This window comes from Drosophila obscura, unplaced genomic scaffold (assembly GCF_018151105.1).
Source record: "Drosophila obscura isolate BZ-5 IFL unplaced genomic scaffold, ASM1815110v1 contig_1, whole genome shotgun sequence".
NCBI classification, from domain to species: domain Eukaryota; kingdom Metazoa; phylum Arthropoda; class Insecta; order Diptera; family Drosophilidae; genus Drosophila; species Drosophila obscura.
The window spans coordinates 7,202,931-7,229,175 of record NW_024542679.1 but is presented as its reverse complement, the minus strand read 5'-3'; the positions used below and the strand labels follow the sequence as shown (position 1 = coordinate 7,229,175).

The window sequence follows — 26,245 nt, the reverse complement described above, 5'->3', positions numbered from 1 at the left end:
GAGATCGCAGGGCTTTTGGCCAAAAATAAAACCTACAACCTGCTGAAAGCCATAAGTCAAAGCATTGTCATCGCCGTGCTGTGGCTGCTGCCCCGTAGCTTGGCCTGAACTTTGCCAGTCGTTTGCGGCGGTTCCGAGCGGTGCGTTGGGCCAAAGAAAAGATCTCTCGTCTCCACACACACTCGCGTCTCTTAAGAAATTTGCCTCCCACTCCCACGCGGCGCCAACAACTCAATTAGAATGTACAGTGAAAATTTGTGTGCTTTTTGTTGATTCATTTCGCTTTCATTGCGGAAGTTTTCCTCCCCCCCTCCACCCCATTCACGATTCACCCACCAGTCGCGTGTGCTGGCATTATTTCAAATGTGCAGCTGATGGTATCGCGAGCCAAATACCCAACCGCTCCTCCACCCAGTTACAGGGGCCGGACCACCCCCATCTAAACATCTAGATCCAAGCCAAAACGGTACCATAAAGTACAGTACGTGTGTGTGTGTGTGTGTGCTGGTCCGGTGTGGGCCGAGAATCCAATAAAAATGTACCACAATTAACGAACAGTTGTCACTTGCTCGCCGATGCCACAGTGCGGAGGACCGACCATATACCATATATCATATACCATACCATACAATACATATTCGTACCATCCAAAAGTATTTCTTGTGCGTTTTTTGTGTGTGAATTTTGTGATGCGACCCAATTAGCCAGGCGAAAAAAAAATTAACAGAAAATATTTTAATTATATCAGCTGATGGCAGAAAAAAGCTTTCACTGCACAACAAGCAAACCCGTTTTCATAATTTAAATATAGCTCGTACAAGCGAGAGACATAATAAGATATATATATATATAAAAAGACGGCAGCAAACCAACGACAGCGACAGCGTCGCTTCGCATTCGGCAACTTGTTTATTTCAAAATTATATATAACAAAACAACAACAAAACCAGAAACGAGTATCTTATAAATAGTGCGCTTTGTTTCGGCACACACAACAAAAACAAAAACAAAAACAACAGCAACATCGACAGCAACACCTCAAACTCAAACTCAACACCAAAAAAAATTCCAACAACTCCAACAAGAAGCGGCTCTGCTCTGCTCGGCTCAGCTCTCCCTTGACGTAGGTCAGGCCAAAGCTCGCCTCTATCAAAAATAAAAGTTCCATTTTTATACAGCCGGCTTTTGAGGGAGCAGACACTCGAGAAGAAACGAAGACTCAACAAGAGACAGAGAGAGAGAGAGAGATTTATTTTTATTAAAGAGAATCGAAGCGACCCATGGGTCTCTGATCTGATCACTGCAGATGCTTCAATCAACGACACCGAAAATGCTCCACTGGTCGCTGATCGTCAGCGCCCTGGGCGTCTGCGTGGCGGTCCTGGGTGGCTACTGCGGATGGTCTCTGTTTCCCAATATGGTCCACAAAAAGGTAGAACAGGTGAGTCCAACGACAGGGATCCTAACTTATGACGAGGCAACCCACCTCTAGGCTGTAGATTTGCTTTTGCTTACCTCACCTCACCATTGGAAGCCAGACAAAAAGTTTCTTTACCTTAAATATTAGCAAAGATTCTCTCGCTGGACAGCAAACAAGTGGAACTTTTGTTGACTCTAAAGAGTAAATATTGAAGCCACGAAGTGTACATAGAACAAGTGGATAGTTAGTCAGACTCTTGATGACTCAAAGAAAGTTCAGGGAACAGAATAATGTAGTTCTGACTTACAGCTTACGTTATAATTAAATGTCTATACTAGGGGGGAAATGGGTTTCCATATATTGCCATAGCAAGTGCCAGAGAATTGGAATTGGCCTACCAATCCATAGCTCTGATTCCTGTGGTCAATTGTTGATCCACTACACCCATTCTAATTATAACTGATTACAGAATCGGATAGTTACAACAGAACCGGACGACAGTCACGGCAACCAAACATTAATCTGCTTATCCGTAATGACATCGGTCAATGAATGACACAGCAGCAGCTGTCACTACCCAGCAGTCCCTGCCCCTGGCTCTAGCCAATCTGATGCCCAAAACAAGTGCACTTCAATCCCATTTACCCCCCCCATGTATGTACATGAAATAATTACATGGAAATATTCGCTTTGGCCAGCCCGCAGCGAGCCCAGAATAGATTCGTGGATGCCCAAGGGTCACGCTTTAGCAGAATGCCAAATGCCAAATGCAAATCCAAAATGCAATTGAAATGCAAGGCAAGGCAGGGCAATTGAGCAAGGCAATATGAATTAAATCGTTAGTTTAATGCATTTTATAACCATTATTGCACTAGCCGTGCCATTTGAGCCAAAACACTTTTGTTCTTGTCCCTCAACGCATTTTATTTATGACCATTTGGAGCATTTTGAAATGCGTGTCATTGGGGGATTTTCGAGTGCTGAGTGCGTGACACGAAGCCAATTCTCATTCTCATTCAGTGGAAGTATCTTGGATATAAGATCTATCCCTTTTTCTATATGTTTGCCCTTCATTTGTGAGTCACGAACAAGGCGAATACGTGACAAGATTTGCCGAAGAGCCCTTCCCTCTGTGACTCTTGCGAAGGGGATCGTAACGTGCGAGAAGATTCTCTCAACTATGACTCCACTCACGCTCCCTGCGCTGGGCACGCGCTCGTCGGCGGCGGCGGCTGGCTGGCTGGCTGGCTGGCTGGCTGATTCAAGCGTGAAATCTTCGCCGAACATTGTCAAGGGAAGGCAATGCAAAACCCCCAACCCCAACCAACTAGGCAGTACGTACAAGTACTTAAGTTGACTTTGAGCTTAACTTTTGTCTTTTATTTTTATTGCAATTAGAATGCAAACAGAAACTTTAATCTTTTTCGCTGTTTGCTCTTTATTTTAATTGTTGGAGCCGCGCAAAGTTAATTGCCCTTTTTGTGGTTTCTGCTTCGGCTTTGGCCATGTCACCCAAGGCACAGGCACAGGGACAGGCACAGGGACAGGGTTAGGCCCGAAAATTGTTTTATGGCCCATTGTTAGCAATGAACTTCCGCGTGATGCGATCTAGAATGGCCAGCACAACACAGCCGAAAATGGGGGCCTTCAACTTTAAATTTTGGACCGCAGTCCTTGCAATGGAATGGCTTATGGCAACCACCCGTAAGCCAGTAGACCATAAGCCATCAAACCGTCAACCATTTCTATTTGTAATTCAAATGCAATCGCCAAAGTAAAAAAAAAAACAAAAGAAAAACAAAACAAACAAACAAACGAGTCATGAATCGAAAACCGAAAACCGAAATTGAAATTGAAATTCAAAGCAATTGAAGTGGCGATTCGATGGTCAACAAATGTGTGTTGTGCAATTTGGCCCGCAAGCAATGCCAAACAATCGCAGCAGCTCTCCGCAAAGGCGTCTTCTGCGGCTCTACGCATATTATGCATACGCCTCTTTGACCCAGCACATTCTTAGACTCAACGAAATTTAAATGTAAGCCACGTCTTGCTGTGATTTGTCGCCATGCCAAAACTGCTCCATTTCGCAACAATTATTTGTATGATTTGCTGAATGAATTTCAGGCCATTGTCAGTGGTGGTCAGTCGGGGTCTGGGTCTGGGGTTGGCAGGCAGCTGCTCTTGAGGGCTACTCAAACGTTTTCTCTGATCTTTGCTGCGTATGTATATTTATGTGTTTGTGAATTGACCTTGAAATCTGCTTTAGTCATAACCACCATATGGATAGATGTACATACATGTATCTTCGAAAATTCTTCAATTGTGTCCAGTATCGAGGGGCAGGCGGGCAGGCGCGCATAAAATTATATTGCTGGTCATGTTTTGAGCTTGTTTTGCTGTTGCCTTCATTTTATGTTTTGCCAATTGTAAAAAGTTGTAAAAATTAAAAACAAAAAAAATGGAAGGTCAACAAAAACTTTTTGTTTTTTTTTTTTGAGCATGAGAAATATATATTTAAAATATATTCCAAGAACACTTGGCCGAATTAAAAGCGATTTGTTTTCATTAAGTGAAATGCGAAATTAAAGCAAATAATTGCCTTGGTCATTGCTCTCTCTCAGCTCTCATCGATAATTATAATTAAGAAAGAAAAAATAACAATAACAATAACAATAGATAATAACAATTGCATTGCCCCAAGAGAGATACAGATTACGATGTGCTGAAAACAGGTTCGGACTCCGCTTCGGTGTGAGATGGAAGTTGATGATTTTGATTTGATTTTTATGGCCACTACTGCGTCATTAGATGTCATAAATAAGAGGCTGCGACGCGTGATAAACAACATTAAAATGTTGTTTAATAAATTCAAGTATAATTAAGCTTGGGCATAGTGGAAAGAAAAAGTGAATTAAATGTCATATAAATTAACTGAAAATTAATTAGGAATAGTCTGAGCAGCGAATTTAAAGTAAATCTTAACATTCTCCACTCCGTTTTGTTCTATCCCATGCCGCGATAGAGTGTCATTTTAGCCGATGGCTCGGAACAGTACAAACGCTTTGTGAATCTGCCGCAGCCACTGAACTTCAAGGTCTACATATTCAATGTGACAAATCCCGATATGATACAGCACGGTGCCATACCCATAGTCGAGGAAATCGGACCCTATGTCTACAAGTAAGAATAAATCCACAGACATGAAACGGATATCTAATACTAATACTAATCGATCTTGCAACACCACAGGCAGTTCCGCCACAAGAAGGTGAAGCACTTCTCACGCGACGGCTCCAAGATAACCTACGTGCAGAATGTCCATTTCGACTTCGATGCGGATGCCTCGGCGCCATACACCCAAGACGATCGCATTGTGGCCCTCAATATGCACATGAATGTAAGTAACACAGAACACAGCGAAATGGAGACTAGAACGTAGTCCAACCAAATCAAACATGCAACATAAATGACATGAAACGATGTACAAACAAAATTTTGATAATCAATTTGCAGGCATTTTTACAAGTGTTTGAGAGAGAAATCACAGATATCTTTCAGGGGTTCGCCAATAGGCTGAACTCCCGCCTGAATCGCACGCCCGGCGTGCGTATCCTGAAACGTCTAATGGAACGTATTCGAGGGAAACGTAAAGTAATTTTATTCACTACTAATTTTTAACGAGAGAATAGCAGAAACCCCTGCCCACTGGTGATGGTCTACACATAGCGGTCTATCGGTCTATATCGGGAGTTTAGTGTTTAAATCATTACTGAACCCAGAAGTTTGTGGTCTGCGCAAAGATTTACTCACATTTACTGACATGCCCTGGGTCTCTGGTTTAACTTAATGGGTAATGGCTTTTCTACTGGCACTTTGATGGCGCAAATAAGCGAGATACCATCTCTTAACTGTGTTTGTCTTTGTTCTGCTTTCGTAATATCTTTTATTGTTTGTTTTGGCTTTATTAATTATGATTTTACCCCAGACGTGCGTCACGGATATCGGATATCGGGGGAATTGCCTGGCGAGCGACAGCTTCTAGAAGTAATTAAGTTGATGGTTTTTTTTTTGGTTTGGTTCGTTGATTTATTTTTCGCTGATTGTGGCAGCCCAACAGTTCTGGGTGTGGGTTAGGTCAGGAGCGAATGAAGTTTTTTTTGGGGGGCCTTTAAATGAGACTTAAATATGCGACATTAGTTAGGGGAAATTAGGGCAAATGGAGAGTGAAAACTATGATACAGAGCGAAACAAACACGTCCCTTAGACCCCGCCCCCCCAGCCCATTTCAACAGTTTTTAGGTGAGGAATGTAAATAAGAATGCATGAATTATCTAATGAACTGCAATTTTATAGCGCCCTTTAGCTGGGTTCACGGCATCTTGATCAGCATTATTGACGATGTGAAAGTAAGTTAAACAACATCCTGCCAACCTCCTCCAGCCACCTCCACCGAAAGCTTTGCAAGCGTAACATTGAATCAAACTTCAGACTTCCAAACTCAAGATCATCCACATCAGACAGGCAGAGAGACAAATAGACAGACAGACAGACAGACAAACAGACGGCAAACAGATAGATGGACAGATAGACAGATAGAACAGCAAAATTTTGATTGGCATTCACCTTGTGGTGGATCGATCTGTGGCGTGTTGATATATGAACTCCCTCGTCTATGTAAATAGTTTGATAAATTGCCGCGATAATTTGAAATGCGTTGAGAATCAAGGGAACAAAAAAAAACGGCAGCTGAAAACCGATTGATTGGGGGGGAAACATTAATTTTTTCACACATATGAACATAACATAATTAATAATAACAAATTGTAGCTTGTGCTTTACTGCTATAAATAAACAATATACGATATACAATATTTATAGCTAAGAGCCCCGCCTACCCGCTAATGCTTGATGCCTGCCTGCCTAACTTTACCTTACTTTATCTTACTTTACCCTACCTTAACCTGCCTTGCCTTGCCTCATTACTTGCCCAATTAATTCCTACGGAATTCACAACACTCTTTCAGTCCGTTTTGCAAATCTCTGAGAACGATCCGGGACTGGCGCTGCTCCTGGTACACTTAAATGCCAATCTGAAGGCCGTTTTCAATGATCCTCGGTCCATGTTCGTGCACACCTCCGCGAGGGAGTATCTCTTCGATGGAGTGCGCTTCTGCATCAATCCGCAGGGCATTGCCAAGGCCATCTGCAACCAGATCAAGGAGAGCGGCTCCAAGACCATACGAGAGCAGAGCGACGGCAGCCTCGCCTTCTCCTTCTTCGGTCATGTGAGCATCAGCGTGTCGAAGGAAACCAAACAATCTTTTTTAAACTTTCTATATTACCCCGTAGAAGAACGGCTCTGGTCACGATGTCTATGAGGTGCACACGGGCAAGGGAGATGCCATGAAGGTGCTGGAGATCCAGAAGCTCGATGATTCGCACAATCTGCAGGTCTGGCTGAATGCCAGCACCGAGGGCGAGACGTCCGTTTGCAATCAGATAAATGGCACCGATGCCTCCTCCTATCCGCCGTTCCGGCAGCGCGGCGACTCCATGTACATCTTCAGTGCGGACATCTGTCGGTCCGTGCAGCTCTTCTACCAGGCGGACATCCAGTACGAGGGCATTCCCGGATACCGCTACTCCATTGGCGAGAACTTCATCAACGACATCGGGCCCGAGCACGACAACGAGTGCTTCTGCGTGGACAAGCTGGCGAATGTGATCAAGCGAAAGAACGGTTGCCTCTACGCGGGCGCCTTGGATCTGACAACCTGTTTGGGTGAGTGACAGTCACAGTGGGAGATCGAAGGCTGAGTTTACATTGTGGTATGGCAGTGGATCGATCAGATATCCTGCTCTATAGTTTCCTCAATCGTAAACCTAAATTCAGCATTCAAAGATTACATCCAATGGAAAACTCCGATGTTATTCCTATTTAATTCAAAGAATTTCCAAAATATTTGTGTTTACGATTCAGCTATATGTTATCTCTCGCCTATCTGTTGTTCCTCATGTTATTTCACAGTCTAAGCTGAATTTTAATGCCAAATGCGATTAGATGCCCATAAATTAAACTAGATCAGAGACTTCTGTGGTGCTCCTCTGGGTTTTGTGTGTGAGTCCATCAGCTTGCAGATGATATTCAGTGTGTGTCTCTCTACTGTAGGTCACCCTTTCCTCTGATCCCTCTGATCCCGCCCCATTGGATCGGCTAGAGTATTACCAACTTCGCTTATTTTTTTTTTTTAGCCCCTCCGTCATGGCTTCTTGTGTAGCTTCTACTTACCGATAATTTAAGTCTGATTTAATTTAATTAGCATTTTATTTATGCCGATAGCTTAGGCATTTGACAGTTTGTTTTGTTTTTTATTATGAACATTTAACTCAAATGTTAACGATGGAATTTTTCATTCATTCGAACGCAACATATATAATTCGTACCCTTATTAATTGGAGCAGTGCCGACAGACAGCCAAATGGTAGATAATTCCTAAAAATATATCGGCAACTATGCTCGGATCTTTATTAACATTTTCGTTTGACTTGATGGGATACCGGAAATATTTGGAATGATATTTGACAATTTATCTGCTATTCATTGCTTTGTAGTTTTTGTTGTTATGCAAATGAGTCTGGCCGTTGTATTGTGTGTTGTCTTATGGCGATTAACCGGCCATTCAGACAGAGGAAAGAACTCCCCCAAGGCGCTCCAACAGCCCATCTGTCATCGAGTGGCTGTGGCTGTGGCTGATGATGATGGCGGTGGGGGGTACGAGCAGATTACCCGAGTAAATACCCAAAAAAAAAAAGGGCAAAGACTGTCCAACGAATGTACAATACTCGAGCGATTAAGCTTTGAGTGGGGGCGATCCAATTCTAGTTTGTGTTTAATGCGACCTCTATGCTAATTCTGTGAGGAGAAGTGCAAACCAAAGGCATCAACATCAACACTCGCAGCTAATCAAATTTAAATTATGCGCCAATAAAACTGTACAACAAAAGTAAGCAGAAATAAAAAAAAATCTGCGAAACACTGAATAGCATGGAAGATTTCCATACACACGCGCTCAGCCCCCCAAACTGACAAATTGCAAGCGATTTTGGTTAGGACTTTGATTTAGATTCAATACATATAGAGATGAAGATGGAGATGAAGATGAGGATTCTGTGTGGGCTGGCTTCGTTCTGCGTTTGATCTTCTTCGATTGTTTAATTTCTTAATTAACACTCGAGTTTGAGAGGAGTATAAAAAAGGCAAACGTGAACGTTTATCTTCACATTTGGCATCCAGTTCTCCCACGGGAGGGGAGGGCACTGCGCATTTGAAATCAAAAGTGTTGTCTTAGAGTCGTAGATGAATTAAATCTACGAGGGGGCACACAGCTCGTAATGAGCCCCACTTCATCATGATGTTCTCGAGTGCCCGAGTGAACGAACGCTCCACAAATTGAAGCATTCAATTCTTATTTATACTATACCCTAGGCAGTGAGGGTATTACGATTCAAATGCGAGGTTGCTGCCATGCCAAATAGTCTCAGTTTTCGCAGGAGCATTATGTATAAGGGTAGCTAGATCTTCGACTTCCGATCATGGCCTTCCCTTCTTGTTCGTATTTTTTTTTGTGATGTTTTTTGTTTGGGTGTTTGCCGCTCGCGCACGTTTCCAGCTTGAGATTCTTTTGGTGATTCCTCCTTTGCTTGGGTTCATCTTTTTTTCTTTTTGTTTAATTGTTGAAACGTGAGTTAACATTTTCAGTAATGAGCATTTGGTATACATAGTTCCATATCTGATGAGGAAATTCTTGCAAATTGGTTCAGGCTTTGCCGCCAGAGCCATCCCAAGTGCTTAAGTAAATAAATAAATATATATAAAGTTGTTGTTTCTGGCAAAACGTGAGACGAGAGACGAAAGCCTCAGCCGCAAGCTTCCGCAACTCTCTAGATATATTCTGTGAAATATTTTCAATTAATTTAATTGAATTAAATGTAAGTAGCTCGCCACCGTAAAGGTCAGGCAGTACCGTGGTTTTTTTTTTCGTTTTGTTTTGTTTTTTCCAACAATGTAAACAGAATAATTAATATTGGATTGGAATGGAATGGAATGCATTGACACCCCCAAGGAGCTGGTTATGCAAATGAAGATGTTCCTCTTTTATCGTATATACGCGTATTTAATAATTATTTTCGTATAGATGCCCCTGTTATACTGACGCTGCCGCATATGCTGGGTGCCTCGAACGAGTACAGAAAAATGATTCGTGGCCTGAAGCCAGATGCCAAAAAGCACCAGACCTTTGTCGATGTGCAGTCGGTAAGTCGGAATGGCATGCCATATACTCGTAAAGGATGCTCAATTTATTGGTATTCCATTAGCTGACGGGCACGCCCTTGCGCGGCGGCAAGCGGGTTCAGTTCAACATGTTCCTCAAGAGCATCAACCGCATAGGCATTACCGAGAACCTCACCACAGTCCTCATGCCGGCCGTTTGGGTGGAAGAGGTAAGTGCCCCGTGCAAACAGAGCCCCAACAAAACCTTCGATAGATTAACTCTCGTGTATTCCTGTACTCCTGCAGGGCATCCAACTCAATGGGGAAATGGTGGCCTTCTTCAAGAAGAAACTAATCAACACACTCAAAACGCTCAACATCGTCCACTGGGCGGCTCTCTGCGGGGGCGTAGGCGTGGCCCTCATCAGCCTGCTCTACTATCTCTACCAGAAAGGACGTGGCGAGGAGCCTCCTCTCAAATAGAGATAATGGCTGCTGAAGGGAGATGGTAGAGCTGGCTAGAGCTGCTGGAGCTACTAGAGCTCCTAGAGCTGCTGGACCTGCTACTTGTTATTAAATGCTTGTAAAGATATGTATCTATGTTGTGCTACCCTTTGTTTACGAATTTGTATATAATTTATTTGTTAAATGTGATTCTATTGTATTGTGATTTAGCCTACTAAAAACCTACCATAAACTAAAAATGTTGTTGAATTAAATTGTGAATACGATATTGATCTTTTCCTTTCAATTCTTAGCAGTGTATTCCCTGGAATAGCTTGCATATTTCTTGAGAGTAATTCTTCCAAGGACCGCACATTAGTTGTTGACCACAAAAAGCACTTTGCTGTAAAGCCTTGATCTGACCGCCTCTCCCCGCTCGGCCGTGACTCAAGTTCAAGATCCACTAATGAGGGGAATTCGCGTATTAAAAGTATTAATCAATCAGCAGCAGTTTTTCGGCACCACAATTTGCAAAAGACGCATATTAAAACACAGTTTATATTGCACAAATTGGCTATAAAAAAAAAAAAGGCAGCTGAACAAAAATAGTTTTCGACTTGGGCAAGAGCAGACGAAAAGGCTAAAACTAAAGCCCAGGCCAGACCAGGTCCAAGCCCGAACCGATTGACCAATTCCGAGATGCAAACAGAAATATTTCCACCCCCCGAACTGTAGTATAAACAAATGCTGTCCAAGGTATTTTATTTGCCTTACAATGCGATTGCGACTGGGATTGAGACACCCGAGACCGAGTGCGAGACAGAGATCCGAGCTGGGACTGGGACTGGGACTGGGTGGGGTTTTGGCAATGTTGATTGATTGACAGCTGCGAATCGCGACTGTCAATGGATTGATTGAGACTTACGAGGCGATTAAAAACGCGTGAAAAATACTGGCGGACTGCTCAGGTGGATCGGCTGGCTCTGCTCTCTCAGCCGATAAATATTTGAAATTAATTTCATTAGCCAAATGACCAGCTAATGGCTGGCTGACTGCCTGACCGACTGCGGAACTTTCTAACTTTATTTTTGATGGTTTTAATATTCGTATTTTATTTATGCTGTTGCCTGCTGCTGTTGCTGTTGCCATTCTTTTGGGTGTTCTTTCTGTCGGAGAACCTTTTAAACTCTGGTCATAGTAATTATGCAATAGCCAGGCAGGCAGCCAGGCAGCCACACACAACCAGTTTGTCGCTGTCGTCGTCAGAGACGTCGCCGGCGTCATATTCAAATTGACTTTAGGCTGAAGATGCGACCGCTCGCTGGTTCAGTCGTCAACGAAACGCGCAAACGCACGCAGCAGCCTCAAAGCTGAAAAAAACGCCTCACCCATACAAAGACAAAGCCGAAGCGGGAGCGTTTAACGCGTTTAAAAACGCTTCGCGTGTGAAAGGAAATTTAAAATTTAAATGAAGTAAGGATCATCTGCGCTCCACTGTTACGCTCTAGATTCTGCCGCGTGGTGTTCTATATAAGAGTGAGACTCGATCCGGAGCGTTTGTCAGATCATCGCGAGATGTCGAAGCAGTCGCTTGTGCCCCTCCTAGTCCCCCTCCTCCTGCTCGCTGTGTGCCCCTTGGGGCGGGTGTCGGGCAAAATCTTCGAACGCTGCGAGCTGGCCAGGCTGCTGCAGCATCGGTACGGCCTACCGGCGGCGCAGGTGGCGAGCCTGGTGTGCATTGCCCAGCACTCGAGTGACCTGAACACGGCGGCCTTCGGCGGCGGCACTGGACCCGGAGGCGGCTCCCATGGCCTCTTCCAGATCAGCGACGTCTACTGGTGCTCGCCGCCCGGACAGGGTGCGGGCTGTGGCTTGAGCTGCGCTCGCCTGCGGGACGATGACATCGCGGACGATGTGCTGTGCGTGCGCAAGATCTATGCGGAACACCAGAGGATCTCGGGCGATGGATTCTCCGCGTGGCAGGCCCACAGCGCGTACTGTCGCCAGGATGCGGCCTCCTATGTGGCCGGATGTGGCGTCGGAACAGCTCTTTCGGTGGCTGCCTCCTACCAGCACACGCAGCAGGTGAAGCCGAACCACTACCAGGCACAGGCACAGCGCGTCCAGGGAAAGATCTACAATCGGTGCGAGCTGGCCCAGGAGCTGTACTACCAGCACAAGCTGCCCATGCCCCAGATACCCACGTGGGTGTGCATTGCCCAGCACGAGTCCTCGTTCAATACGGCGGCAGTGGGTCGCCTGAATGCGGATGGCAGTGCCGATCACGGACTGTTCCAGATCAGCGATCTCTTCTGGTGCACCAACGAACGGCGGGCGGGCAAGGGCTGCCATGCCACGTGCCAGCAGTTCCTCGACTCCAGCATATCGGACGATGTGCAGTGCATACGCAGGATCCATCAGGAGCACACCCAAATCTCAGGCGACGGCTTCAATGCGTGGACTGTCTACAAGCGGAACTGCCTGGATCAGCGCTACGAGCAGGTGGCCGCCTGCTTTGCCAAGCCACAGGTGATCGCCAGCCATCCGAATGCCATTGGGGGATACGGATCGCCCGTCAAGTCCAAGGTCAGCTATGCATATCAATACGGCAGCAGCCAGCAGCAGATCAGCAGCCCTGTGGCCAATCAATACTATAAGCCAGCTCCTCCCGTGCTCAGCTACCAGCGTGAGGGCGTGAGCTATCAGGGCAATCCCTTCCTGAGGCCACCCCACGCTGCGCCGCAGCCCCACCCCAATGCCATTGGCTTCGGCGGCAAGGGCAGCCCGAGCCCAGCCAATCCCTTCTTTAGTCACAAGCAAACACAGCACACGGCACACAATCGGCAGCAGTATCAGTATCTGCAGAGCACAACACCAGTACACTCCACACAGTCGACACAAAGCACAGCAGTAGCCACATTCAAATCCCGAACGGGTACGGGTACGGGTAAAGTTTTCAAACGCTGCGAATTAGCCCAAGAGTTGTATTTCTCACACAAATTTCCAATGCAGGATATAGCCACCTGGGTGTGCATCGCCGAGCATGAGTCCTCCTTCAACACGGCGGCCGTGGGGCGCCTCAATGCGGATGGGAGTGCCGATCATGGTCTGTTCCAGATCAGCGATCTCTACTGGTGCACTCACGGAGTGGTAGGTGGAGGCAAGGCCTGTCACATTGAATGCGACCGCCTGCTGGACTCGGACATCTCCGATGATGTGCAGTGCATCAGGACGATTCACGAGGAGCACACGCGACTGTCGGGAGATGGCTTCAATGCCTGGACCGTCTACAGCGGTCACTGCCGACACCAGAGCTTGGCCATGTTGAGCGACTGTTTCGATGGCAACGAAATAGAGGAGGCGCAGAAGCCGAGTCCGTATGCCGAACGGCCGCAGGTGAAGCCAAAGCAGGGGATTGTGGATAAGACTCAGCAGAAGATCGCTGCCAGTCATGGATATGCGGGTAATCCGTTTCTACAGAACCTACTGGCAGTGAAGACCCCGCAGGGATCTGCTCCAAAAGAGAAGCCCACTCCATCCGCAAGCCTAGACAGTTTTCCATCGACAAGGCCAAACTACGACCACAATCCCTTCCTCAAGGCTCCTGGCTCAGCCCGTCCGTCTGCCACTTCGTTGCAGAGTTCTGTGCAGTTAAAACCCAATGAGAATCTCTCCTATGCCCAAAACCCATTCCTCCACCCCCAGGCACTGGCAAGGCCAGTCGTGCCTGCTCGAGTACCCGTACCCACAGTCAAGCCCTCAGCCTCAACGAAGTCTCCACAACGTGTAACCAGACCATACATCAGCAGCGACAGCTTCCGCAATGAAGTGATCAAGTTTACGGCCACATCTTCAGCTACAACAACAACAACAACAAAGCGTCCCATAACAACAACAACAAAGCGCCCCATAACAACAACAACAAAGCGCCCCATAACAACAACAACTACTACTAAGAGCACTGCCAAAACAACTGTGCGAGCGACATGGGCATGGCAAACTACCGCTAAAACAACGACACGCCCCCCGTCGCCAACGAGAGCTACAACAAGACGTAGTAGCTCAACGGCCACAAGCAGCACGCCCAATCCGAAAACAGCAACAAGACCTGTTACTCGTTACCAAGCAATAACGAAACCAACCACTCGTTCCACATCAACAACACGTCCAGCCACCACTCTGCGAACTGTGCCTACCACCCGCCCATCAACAACAGCGAGACCTATAACGCGTTATACAACTGTAACTAAGCCATTGACTCGTTCCACAACGACAACAGCCCGTCCAGCTACAACAACTCGTCCAGCTACAACAACTCGTCCAACGACAACCACTCGCCCCGTTCCCAGAACTCGCCCATCTGCCTCAACCAGATATACGACACGGTACACAACCAGAGCTACAAATCGCACAGAACCCACCACTCGTCCAACGACAACAACTCGCCCTGTTACCAGCACTCAGCCATCTGCCTCAACCAGAACTACAAATCGCACAGGACCCACCACTCGTCCAGCTACAACAACTCGCCCTGTTACCAGCACTCGTCCAGCATTAACAACGAGATCTACAACTCGCTATGCTGCCGTAACGAAAACCAGCCAACGCACTACAGCGAGACCAACAACTCGTTACACAGCCAACACTCTCTCGAGCACCACCCCAAGGCCGTACCTGTTCACATCGACAACAACAACAACAGCACCGAAGCGTTCCACCACGGCAGATCCATTTAGTCATCCTTTCTTCCAAAAATTCAAGGCTAAGTTTGAAAATACATCCGCTCCTGTTGTACCGAACAAAAAAGCCACAACAGCGGCACCAACGCGTCAAAGCCAGAGCAGCAGCACCAGCAGTCCGTACTACGCCAAATATCAGGAGAACAAAGCCAAAGTGGCAGCCAAGACAGTTTTCTCCTACGGATTCGGCCAGAATCGAACGACAACGAGGCGACCTGAGAGTCCAACAACCCAAATAGCATCAAGAGCGGCAAAGTCCCCCTTCGACGTGTATCTAAATTGGAACAAAAACTAATGGGCTGCAAAGAGCTGACTTTAGCAATGGACGGGAATGGGGCTATGACACTTTTAAGACTTGTAAATACGCGTTATTGATTGATGTAATACGGCTAGTTCGGCATAATGGCAGAATACTCATGCATTATTAATCGTAAGCATTATAAATAGGATTTAGATAATAAAACAAAAATTAAAATACACACATGCGAATGCGAAATGTACGAAAATTAATTCAACTTCAGACAACCAGCCAGCACACCAACTGGTTGAACCGACAGCCTGACAACGCGCCAAACGTCGTCGCCAAGTGCGATCGTGGCATTAGCTGGAACATTTTGATTAATTTTCATTCACCTAACTCGTTTTTGGCCGAGTCTCTGCCTTGTTAACATAACTGATAACCGTCGCAACAAATACAATGCGGGGCCAGAACCGAAAAAAAGTATAATTCAAAAGCAAACAACGAGTTTCCGAGAAGAGTTCTGTTTCACCAGGTTTTCGATTTGCATAATTAATGTAATCTCCCCCAAAGCAGCAGTGACGTCAACAAAGAAATCCAAAATATTTGGATAATAATATATGTAAGACATAAAATATCAAACTGTTTATTAATATTTCGAAATTCCCGCGAAAGATCAAGCCAATGGGCTACCTGACAGCTGAAGTCAATCTTTTTCTCCTGATGTGGCCACATCGCTGCCAGATCGGCTCGAAGCGATTCGGTAATGAAACGGGTCGCAAAATATCATGGTGTGGCAGCCCGCAGCAACTACGAATTGCACGAGTCTGGCAGCGCCAGCAACAACGACGACGTCACATTCGTTTTATGTTTTGGCCGTTTTTGTTTGAACCTTTTTATGAATGGAATAAAATTATTTTTTTACGGTTGAGAGTTAATTGAGAGTTGAGAGTTAATTATTAATTATTTTTTTTTTGTTATTTACTGGTTACTGGATCTCGGTTTCTGAGGTCACTCGACAAAAAAATTAAAGTATTTTTCCAACTATTAAGACACATTTCAAATTGACCGCCAAACTCAATTTAGCGCACCAAAAATACTGACATTTTTCGCTCTCAATTCGTGGAGAGTTTGCAAAACTCGCTCTCAATTCGTGGAGAGTTTTCAAAATTTGCTCTAACGAAATGTCCAAATAACAGCCGAGAAAGCATTCCCATATTTTATTTAATAAAATATTTATTTATTTATATATATATTTGCATGGTATTTTTGTTGTTGTATGTTTACACTAACCAACACTAGCATAAAATACTAAAACTAAAATACTAAAATTTTTATAAATACTAAAAAGAGAGAAAATATACGTTGTGAGAGAGAAAAAGAGAGGATTTTTTACTTTCTAATGTTGTTGGTAAAAAGCCTGCAAAAATGCACGAAAAAGAATCAAAGCAGAATAAGAAGAGAATAATTATTTCCTCAAATATTTACTCTCTCTGTTTTCTCTCTCAGCTCAGCTGATTTGATTTGTATGGGAAAAATTTCAGCAACATGGGGAAATGAATTAGCAGCATTGTTGTGCAACTTTGGAACGAAATCTGAATACCTTGGGAAAATGGATATTATGGACTTGAGATATTATTTGTAATTTCAGGCTCCAAGTAATGCAGAAACTACTCAGTCTCTTATTAAAAGACATCAACGAAATTTTGTAGCTCATGGGTACCAATAATAAGTATCAGAACCGGGATAAATGTATGTATAAAACACAAAACATATGCCTAGATAGGTAAAAAATAACTCAATCTTACGAAAATGCAATATTAAAGTTTCAAAGCAGCCTGAAACAACAAATTTAACATCAATTAAAGGAAATAAGGTATACCAAAGCCCATACGCATAGAAGAAACTTGGTTGACCAGCAACAATGACGTTACATTTAGTCAACATTTAAGTTTTATGCTTTGGCCGTTTTTGTTTGAACCTTAATATGTAAACAATCCAATGAAAAAGAGTTCTAAAAACTAACCAATCCTGAACAAAATTGATGTATCTATCGGATAAAATTATTTTTGTACGGCTGGGAGGGCCAACTATCTAGTAATATTAAACTGAATATCAAAATTGACGAATTTCATATCACAAAATATCACGGTATGTCAGCCCGCAGCAACTACGAATTGCACGAGTCTGGCAGCGCCACAAAACTACGACAAATTCGTTTTATGCTGTTTTTTTTTTAACCTTAATATGTAAATAATCCAATAAAAAGGACTTTTGAAAACTTGCCAATCTCTTAACAAATTTATGTATCTATCGGATAAAATTATTTGTTTAGGGCTGAGAGTCCCAGCTAGCTGGTAATATTATACGGAATATCAATATCGAGGAATATCAAAGTCGAATGTTTTGAAAAAACAGTCGATACTATCGTGATAGTATCGGGCTGAAATAATTATTAAAAAACGATTGAAACATTTTAGGAACTTGTCCATTGTAAAAATTAGATGCCACCTGTCGATTTTTTTACAAATTTGTCTTCGTATTTTATAGCAGCCAATCCAAACATATCAAAAGCGCAACGACTGTAGCTAAATACTGTCATGATAGTCGCAAAACCGTCGATAGTAGAGACTAGCAGTAAAATATCGATACTATCTAGTGCCCTCTTTGGTTTGACACCTCTAGTTTAAAATGCGCTGTGTAAACAGAGACAAAATGAAATATTAATTGAAGTGAGTGCCTATCATAAACAGGCGACAAATTGCGTTGAACGGCTGCAGGCTGTACAAAACGGTACACACACACAAACATAAGCACCATAAGCACCTAACTAATTCAGATCACTAAAACTTATGGTAGTGATTAAAACGATGGTAGCGATGGTCAAATAGCGGTCCCTCATCTAGTGAAGATAATAAAAACCCATCCCATTCACGCATGAAAACTAATGTTCGTCGTGCAAGTAATTCGTTTCGATTAAACAACGGTGGCGGTGTTTACATTATAGCCCCATATGTTTGTTTCTATTTCTGGCTTTGCTGGGCCAGCAGTAATGTCCCTGATTCAGTGCATCAATGTATACCACGTCATACCATTTGTATATGACGTTAACTATACGATTGAACTTGAAGAATGAATAATAAAACAATTAAAATTTCCAAATTAAATTTCCATCTTGATAATTGAGCGCTGCCAGACCAGATCAATTCATCGCGACAACGTGTTCTTGTTCAACACTGGGCGGGCAGCAGCCCAGCTTCTGGCAACGCCGCGCCACACGATTATTTTGCACGCGCATTCGTGAAAATGGCGGCGTTGTCGCACTACTGTCGCTGCCAAATTTTTTGTACATCAAAATAATCAAAATAAAGCGACATTGTACCGTGCCCGACGCCAAAGGCAGACGTAGCGCGTGTGGTGTGTGAAAAATTGTTGATAAATCTTCCAGGCAACCACCCACCGGGGCTAAGGAGTCAGATAACACGCGCGACCGCGAGAGAAGGAGAGCTCGCCAGCGCAGCAGCAGCCGCGTGAATAAGCGCTTGTCAGCGGAGCACCCGCGGCCGCTTCTAAGGCTTTTGGCCAAGGTGAATGCATTTACTATATGTGTGCGCGCGTGTCTTGCGTCTGTGTGTGTGTGTGTGCATCTCCAGTGTCCGGCGTGATCTCTCGAGTCTGGCCACCAGGTGCTGGGCCTGGGCCTGGTGCTAGTACTGGTACTGGTCGGATCTTAACATCTGCTTGTTTTATGACCGCCAGGTAACGGTGGCACAGGTAGCAAGCTGCAACGGCAGACGCGTAAATTATCCCAAAATCCTGCGATCGCTGAGCCCTTCTATAAATACTAAAGTGCTTTCCATATTGCCTTGCAGTTCGCTTTTGGGCCACGCAGCATGCAACAGTCTGTGTCCGCGACTTCGTTCCGAGTGATAGACCTTTGCTGCAGCCACAACCACACGATGTCCGAAAGTAGTTGATCGAGAAATCCGGCGGCAACAGAACGTCCTCTGAAGCAGCATCTTTGCTAGAGGGGACACTCGACAAAGGGTCTTCAAACGCCTCCGCCACCTTATACGCCTTCAGCAGAAACACACACACTCCACTCCACTCCTTCAGATTCACCTACACCTCCACCTCAACCTCCACGATGAACAGCCAAACAGCAGCCGGCAATCGCATCACATTCACCAACCAATTGCCCAATGGAACCATCAATATAACTGGCAATCCGGGCGGCGGTGGTGGTCCGACGATCATCTCGACTGCCCAGCTACCAAACACAACAACCATCAAGACCATCACGGCAGGGATTGGCGGCCACCATCCGGGCCTGACGCAGGTGCACCACCAACAGTCGCCCCACCAGCAGCAGCAGCAGACGCAATCCGTAGGTGCCACCCAAACACAAACCCTAGTTATTAAATCCAATCACCATGCTGTCACCCTGCCGGCGGGTCTAGTATCAAGTGCACCAGCAGGAATCGTAACAATGACCAAGACCATCAATCAGGTATCCACATCAAAGCTAAACAAACCAAACAGAAACAGAAAACAGGCGTTAGGCGAATGAGTCGTCCGATCCGGTTTATCTATATCCCCCCCCCTATATTCCCATTTTCACATCCATCCAAGTCTTTTTCCCCCTAATTCCTGCCTCCAAAATCGAAACCAATCGGAATGTAGTACACACACACACACTCGCACACACACACACACACATTTAGGCGTACATATTTGGATACATTCATTTTGATTTTACAGACCGCTTTTATCCTCCAATCCCATCAGAGACTGTGAAATCTGCTTCCCTTTCCTCCCATATCCGATCCCTGCCAGCCAAGTCAATGCTTATTTTGTTATAGTAAGAACTCATTATATTTGTAGTACTTTTGCTTTGAACGCCCGCTTAATGTAGAACAACTTGTAGACAAAGCACACGCCACGAAAATCCCTAACAAATTGGTCTGCACATCAAAATTACATTTAGCCCTTTGGGATCTGCGATCTGTGATCTGTGGATCCGTGAAAGAGCGAACCCAATCATATCAGCCGTGAACTGGTTGCATGCCGTAGGAAATCTTTAAATCCTCCTCCTCCTCTAAACGCTTCAGCCCCACTGTCGTAGAACTTGAGCTCGAACCTCGTGGAAATTCTCTAAGAAATACTAATGCAATTGTGTTCACAGGGCCAGCCGCTGCTCAACTCCATGCTGCCGGCCGGAGTTGTGGTGGGCATGCGGCACCAGTCGCCGGCACAGCAGCAGCAGCAGAAGAACGTGTCCGCCAACCCGCTGAGTCGTGTGGTAATCAACTCCCACATGGCTGGTGTGAGGCCGCAGAGTCCATCGGTGAGTTAACCCATTTCATGGCATGCCAACTGAGTGGTTTAATGTTGTTGTGGTGGGTTCTTTTCTACTAATCCACACGTCCACACATCCCTAAAAACCCGACTCAAACATGTGCACCAATCCATATACTGGGATCCCCCCCCACATCCATACACCACACACCACGCACCACACACTACACGCCATTTGTCCAACCGATGAAAACCGAATTCGAATCGAACCTCTCTTTCTGTTCTCTATTCTATCTTTTAGATAACTTTAAGCACACTTAATACAGGACAGACCCCGGCGCTGTTGGTGAAAACGGATAATGGATTCCAACTGTTGCGCGTGGGCACGGCCACGACGACGGGCCCGCCGACGGTGACACAGACCATGACCAATGCCAGCAATAACACCAACAGCCACCATACAACAAGCACCACAAACCATCCCACAACCACACAGATACGACTACAAACTGTGCCGGCTGCAGCTGTAAGTAGATATCATGGGCAACAATCATCCCAACAGCAGCAGCAGCAACAACAGCAGCTGCAACAACAGCAGCAGCAGCAACAGCAACAGCAACTTCAGTCGCAACAACAGCAAGCATCCAGCACTACTGCCAGCGTTAGCATAGCACTGCGCAAAACGATTGTCCGTACATCATCCACAATCCCATCCAGCAATAGCAACAATAACCATATAATTAATGCCTCCACCACCACCACCAACACCACCACCACTACTACCAACAACAACAACAACAACAGCAAACCCGCTACTAACCAGCAGCAGCAGCAACAGCAGAAGCTCCAGCAGCAACTGAAGGCTCAGCAGCAACATAAACAGCAGCAGCAACATGCCGCCGCCACGGCTGCCGCAGCGGCAGCGGCTGCAGCCAATGTGCCCGTCACTATAAAGATCAAGCAAAACGTAAAAAGAAGAAACATCTCACTCCTCAGGAGATATATTGCCATATATATATATATATAAAATATATTTTGCTCTTCTACTCTCTGTTCTCCTTTTGTCTGTTATGCATTTGAATCTTATGATCTTATTTACGCTTCAGTTCAGTTTTAGTTCGACTTATTCGACAAATCAATTCATGATTACTCAATTCGTGACTCGTGTGATATATACATATATATTATCGATGTATTTTACTTAGCCTACGTTTTGCATGCATGCTGCATATATCGTTGTATATCCGTATATATATATATATCTGTATCTGTTGTCTGTGTATTTGAAATACTCTCTTTATTTGGATTTAGTTATGCGCTGCCTTTTAGAGCCGAGGCCTGTTGCTGTTTCAGGACTCTGTCATCAGAAAAGACAGAAACTATATTCTATAAATCATTCATATGCTCAGAGAAGTAGTAGATGGCTCATCAATGAGTGATGTGATGTGCTGGGCTGCTGTGGAAGGAAGATAAAACTGCTAACGTTCATCTCATGCCGCACACCCCACTAAGCCCTAAGCCATAACCACCCCATGCCCCCACCCCCCTGCACACGCATTTGGAGTCGAGGAACATGCCGCCCCACCATAATACCATAATCATCATTATTTTTCAACTTTACATATAAAATCATTATTTTTTTGTGGTTAATCTTACGCTTTTTCTCTCCTAATTTTGCACTAATTTTTGAGCTGTGTATTATATATCGAGTGTACCGATCAATGATATTTATTCCATTGCTAATCTATTGATTCCTCTCTTGATCCCTTTTCCCCCTGCAGTCGATGACCAACACCACCGCCTCCAATAACATCATTGTCAATTCGGTGGCCAGCAGTAATGCCCATGGCTACACGACATCATCGCAGCCGCCGCACCTGACGCAGCTGAACTCGCAGGCGCCTCACCTGCCGCAGATCACGCAAATCCAAACTATACCAGCACAGCACCAGCAACAGCACCAGCAACAGCAGCAGCAACATCATCAGCAGCAGCAGGTGAACAATGTGAGCTCCTCGGGGGGATCGCCGGCGACGACGAGCACAACGACAACGACGACGGCTCAGCAGGGAAATACCAAAGAAAAGTGTCGCAAGTTTCTAGCCAATTTAATTGAATTATCGACACGGGAACCGAAGCCGGTGGAAAAGAATGTGCGCACGCTCATCCAGGAGCTGGTCAATGCGAATGTGGAGCCCGAGGAGTTTTGTGATCGCCTGGAGCGTTTGCTCAACGCCAGTCCACAGCCCTGTCTCATTGGGTTTCTCAAGAAGAGTCTACCGCTGCTGCGTCAGGCCCTCTACACCAAGGAGCTGGTCATCGAGGGAATCAAACCGCCGCCCCAACATGTCATCGGTCTGGCCGGACTCTCGCAACAGCTGCCCGTAAGTCCTTTACACTGATCCTCCGTTACATTTTTATATTGAATTATATTTTTTTTGTAGAAAATCCAAGCGCAAATCCGTCCAATTGGCCCCAGCCAGACAACGACCATTGGACAGACGCAGGTGCGCATGATAACACCAAATGCGATGGGCACGCCACGGCCAACCATCGGCCACACGACGATATCGAAGCAGCCACCCAACATACGACTGCCAACTGCGCCGCGACTCGTCAGCACGGGTGCCATTCGCACCCAGATACCCTCGCTGCAAGTGCCTGGACAGGCGGTAAGCTAAACCAAGCCCAGCCATTCGATGCATCACTATATATATTCGTGGATTTTTACAGAACATTGTGCAAATCCGTGGACCGCAGCAGGCTCAATTGCAGCGAACGGGTACTGTGCAGATCCGAGCCACGGCCCGGCCGCAGAACAGCACGCCCACGAACAAACTCACTGCCGTCAAGGTGGGCCAGACGCAGATCAAGGCGATTACGCCCAGCCTGCACCCGCCGATGCTGGCAGCCATATCGAACAGTGGGCCTCCGCCCACACCCACGCTGTCCGTGCTGTCGACGCTGAATTCGGCATCGGTCACATCGCTGCCGGTGCCGTCGCTGCCCACGGTCCATCTGCCGCCAGAGGCGCTGAGAGCCCGTGAACAAATGCAGAATTCGCTGCACCACAACAACAATAACCACTTTGAGCCGAAGCTGGTGGAGATTAAGGCAGGGTCGCATCTGGAGCGAATGAACGCCTCTCTGACGCCTATCTCCGGCAAGACGCTGGTAAAGGCATCGCCGGCGATCAGCAAGGCGGCGGCGAGCAAAAAGAGGAGGGACGCTCTTGATGGCAAGGACGATGCGAGGGCGAACAGTACGAGCGGAGCGGCAGCAGCGGCGGCCAATTCGTTTTTCCAACAGAGCTCGATGTCCTCTTCAATGTATGGGGACGATGATATCAACGATGTGGCCGCCATGGGCGGCGTCAACCTGGCGGAGGAGTCGCAGCGGATACTCGGCTGCACGGAGAACATCGGCACCCAGATACGCTCCTGCAAGGACGAGGTGTTTCTTAACATGCCGGCTCTGCAGGCGAGGATACGGGCCATCACGACGGAGGCGGGTCTGGACGAACCATCGCAGGATGTGGCCGTCCTCATATCGCATGCCTGCCAGGAGCGACTGAAGAACATTGTGGAGAAGTTGGCTGTGATAGCGGAGCACCGCATTGATGTCATCAAGGTGGGTCGAAATGATTCATCTGCTGATCCTGTATATGTTATAATGATGATCCTTGCTCTGCTCCCTTGCAGTTGGATCCCCGCTACGAGCCCGCCAAGGATGTGCGTGGCCAGATCAAGTTTCTGGAGGAGCTCGATAAGGCCGAACAGAAGCGGCACGAGGAGCTCGAACGCGAAATGCTGCTCCGGGCCGCCAAGTCCAGGTCTCGTGTGGAGGATCCCGAGCAGGCCAAGATGAAGGCGCGGGTACGATCCGTCTCCCCCTGATTCTCTCCTACAGCATCGCTAAAGTTCCATTTAATTCCATTTCTTAGGCCAAGGAGATGCAACGTGCCGAGATGGAGGAGCTGCGGCAGCGGGACGCTAATCTGACGGCCCTTCAGGCCATTGGACCCCGCAAGAAACTCAAACTGGATAGCGATGCGGCCAGTGCGGGAGTGGTATGACTTCAAACGACTTAGACTTGCAAGTGAGGCAAATGCTTAACGAAATGCTTTCCCCTTTTAGGGTTCCAGCGGCGGCGGACTGTTGAGCAGCTCGGGCTCGGCGCCAACCACGTTACGGCCGCGCATCAAGCGCGTCAATCTGCGCGACATGCTCTTCTATATGGAGCAGGAGCGCGAGTTTTGTCGCAGTTCCACGCTGTTCAAAACATACCTCAAGTGATCGCTGCTGTTCGTCATTCACATTGTCTTCTACTCCTGTTCCAGTTGCAGTTCCATTGCACCGTCACCAAAACCCCAACACACCACACCACACCACACCACGCCTGTCCTGCCCCCATTGGACTCTGGTAATGTTTCCTGCTTTAGATTTCCTCCCATCCTCCAATTGCAATATAATGTAGTCTCAGATTTAACCGATTTGATTCGTTGTCTCCGTTTCTTGTTTTTAGTTAGGAGCCTATTTAAATTTTACTTTTAATACCGTAAACCCCTTAATCTAATTTCTATTCGCTCCTGAATTTAAGTCTAGTTTAAAGCTCGTTTATTCCCCCCAATAAATTGTCTGTAAAACTTAAACCAAACCAATCCAATCCAAAAAACGCAGAAACAAAAGCTAAACAAACGAAGAAAGAAAGAAAGATAGGAAGGAAGGAAGAGCAAAGAGTATAGTAGAAAGAACGCGCAGTAGGCGGAGCGTTTGAATTGTAATTGTAACATGTTTGCATTAATTGCATTGACGGCCTTATCTAAACGATATAAACATAAATATAAATATTTAATTACTAGATTAGTTTGTTAAACGAAAAGCATAATAAGCATAATTATTAGGCAGTAAGTGAAATGATGTGCAGCTGAAAAAAAAAAGAGTACGGAAGTGGAAGTGGAAGAAGGAACGCGAATCCGAGATGAGATTTGCAGATTGCGGATGGTTTCTAAAACCATCAGGAAAGAAGTTCAGATTCAGCAAGGAACACACACATCAGAGGAAACCATTCAAAGCATATATTGAATTAGTTCTAGTTGTTTAAACCACATGCTGTAATTTTAAATAACATTATGTATAAAACCAACCCCAACAAATTGTACATAAAGCGTAGGCTAAGGATCTTCTAATAGTTAACTAGGTAAACGCGAGAGTAATAACAAATTCAAGCAACGGACAGAGCGCGAAGGCGACTTTCTGGGCATTACGAGAATTAAACATGTTTTTATTAGATGCGCTCGTTCATCCATTAATAAACACAATTCGATAGTATCTATATACAGGATGTGTGTGCAAGATGTGGGGCCAATGTGTCGCCACTGCCATCTGCTATCGGACCAAACGGCAGGCGGATCGATCCGCATTGGCCCTACCTCCTTTTACCCTTTCCTCCCTTAACACACACACACACACCAAACACACAAAATAGATAAATTTGTATACAGTTAGCCAGCAAATCTTGTAAAATAAAATCCCCAAGCAAATGCAAATGTAAGCGGAAACGAGTTACGAAAATCAAAAATAAATTGACATTACATTTCATGCAATTCAGCAACATTAAGCAACAAAAGCAATTCTCAAATTCAAACTTCTTTGTGTGTAAGTTCAAATAATGTTGTCATTATTAAAAAAAAAAAAGCAGGCAAAAAGCAAAATCAACCGTAAAAAACACAGCGCATAGTTTTGGTAGGCATATATCGGAATATATTATATATAGTATATACATATATACTTATTATGTTTTACAATTACATACGCATAAAACAAAAACAAACG

At 45.5% G+C, this 26,245-nt stretch overlaps 3 protein-coding genes across 12 annotated transcripts; all 3 read left to right on the top strand.

Moving 5' to 3' along the window:
• The first annotated feature begins 1,097 nt into the window (after positions 1 to 1,097).
• LOC111072229 (sensory neuron membrane protein 2) lies at positions 1,098 to 10,401 on the top strand. 4 transcript variants are annotated; one of them, XM_041593629.1, is made up of 10 exons: positions 1,098 to 1,441; positions 4,443 to 4,600; positions 4,670 to 4,817; positions 4,934 to 5,066; positions 5,774 to 5,826; positions 6,445 to 6,705; positions 6,770 to 7,202; positions 9,616 to 9,734; positions 9,797 to 9,922; positions 9,999 to 10,400. In XM_041593629.1, exons 1-10 carry the CDS (start codon positions 1,307 to 1,309, stop codon positions 10,173 to 10,175), a joined length of 1,743 nt encoding a protein of 580 aa, XP_041449563.1. In that variant the 5' UTR covers positions 1,098 to 1,306; the 3' UTR covers positions 10,176 to 10,400. The 4 variants fall into 4 exon arrangements, with proteins under 4 accessions (XP_041449563.1, XP_022219647.2, XP_022219648.2 ...); XM_022363955.2 differs by lacking the exon at positions 5,774 to 5,826 and having other exon boundaries at positions 1,099 to 1,441; positions 4,934 to 5,071; XM_022363956.2 differs by lacking the exons at positions 4,934 to 5,066; positions 5,774 to 5,826 and having other exon boundaries at positions 1,099 to 1,441.
• A 1,059-nt stretch (positions 10,402 to 11,460) lies between these two features.
• On the top strand, positions 11,461 to 15,381 carry LOC111072224. 3 transcript variants are annotated; one of them, XM_022363951.2, is made up of 2 exons: positions 11,461 to 13,077; positions 13,149 to 13,276. In XM_022363951.2, exons 1-2 carry the CDS (start codon positions 11,712 to 11,714, stop codon positions 13,181 to 13,183), a joined length of 1,401 nt encoding a protein of 466 aa, XP_022219643.2. In that variant the 5' UTR covers positions 11,461 to 11,711; the 3' UTR covers positions 13,184 to 13,276. The 3 variants fall into 3 exon arrangements, with proteins under 3 accessions (XP_022219643.2, XP_022219642.2, XP_022219641.2); XM_022363950.2 differs by having other exon boundaries at positions 11,461 to 13,083; XM_022363949.2 differs by having other exon boundaries at positions 11,468 to 15,381.
• A 2,405-nt stretch (positions 15,382 to 17,786) lies between these two features.
• LOC111072189 (transcription initiation factor TFIID subunit 4) lies at positions 17,787 to 25,875 on the top strand. Of its 5 annotated transcripts, none has more exons than XM_022363889.2 (10): positions 17,787 to 17,845; positions 18,986 to 19,623; positions 20,299 to 20,460; positions 20,713 to 21,378; positions 22,193 to 22,795; positions 22,856 to 23,083; positions 23,145 to 24,041; positions 24,113 to 24,286; positions 24,355 to 24,480; positions 24,548 to 25,875. In XM_022363889.2, the coding sequence occupies exons 2-10, from the start codon at positions 19,261 to 19,263 to the stop codon at positions 24,704 to 24,706; spliced, it is 3,378 nt and encodes a 1,125-aa protein (XP_022219581.2). In that variant the 5' UTR covers positions 17,787 to 17,845; positions 18,986 to 19,260; the 3' UTR covers positions 24,707 to 25,875. The 5 variants fall into 5 exon arrangements, with proteins under 5 accessions (XP_022219581.2, XP_022219582.2, XP_022219580.2 ...); XM_022363890.2 differs by lacking the exon at positions 17,787 to 17,845 and adding an exon at positions 18,397 to 18,700 and having other exon boundaries at positions 18,986 to 19,500; XM_022363888.2 differs by lacking the exon at positions 17,787 to 17,845 and adding an exon at positions 18,397 to 18,700.
• The last annotated feature ends 370 nt before the right edge of the window (positions 25,876 to 26,245 follow it).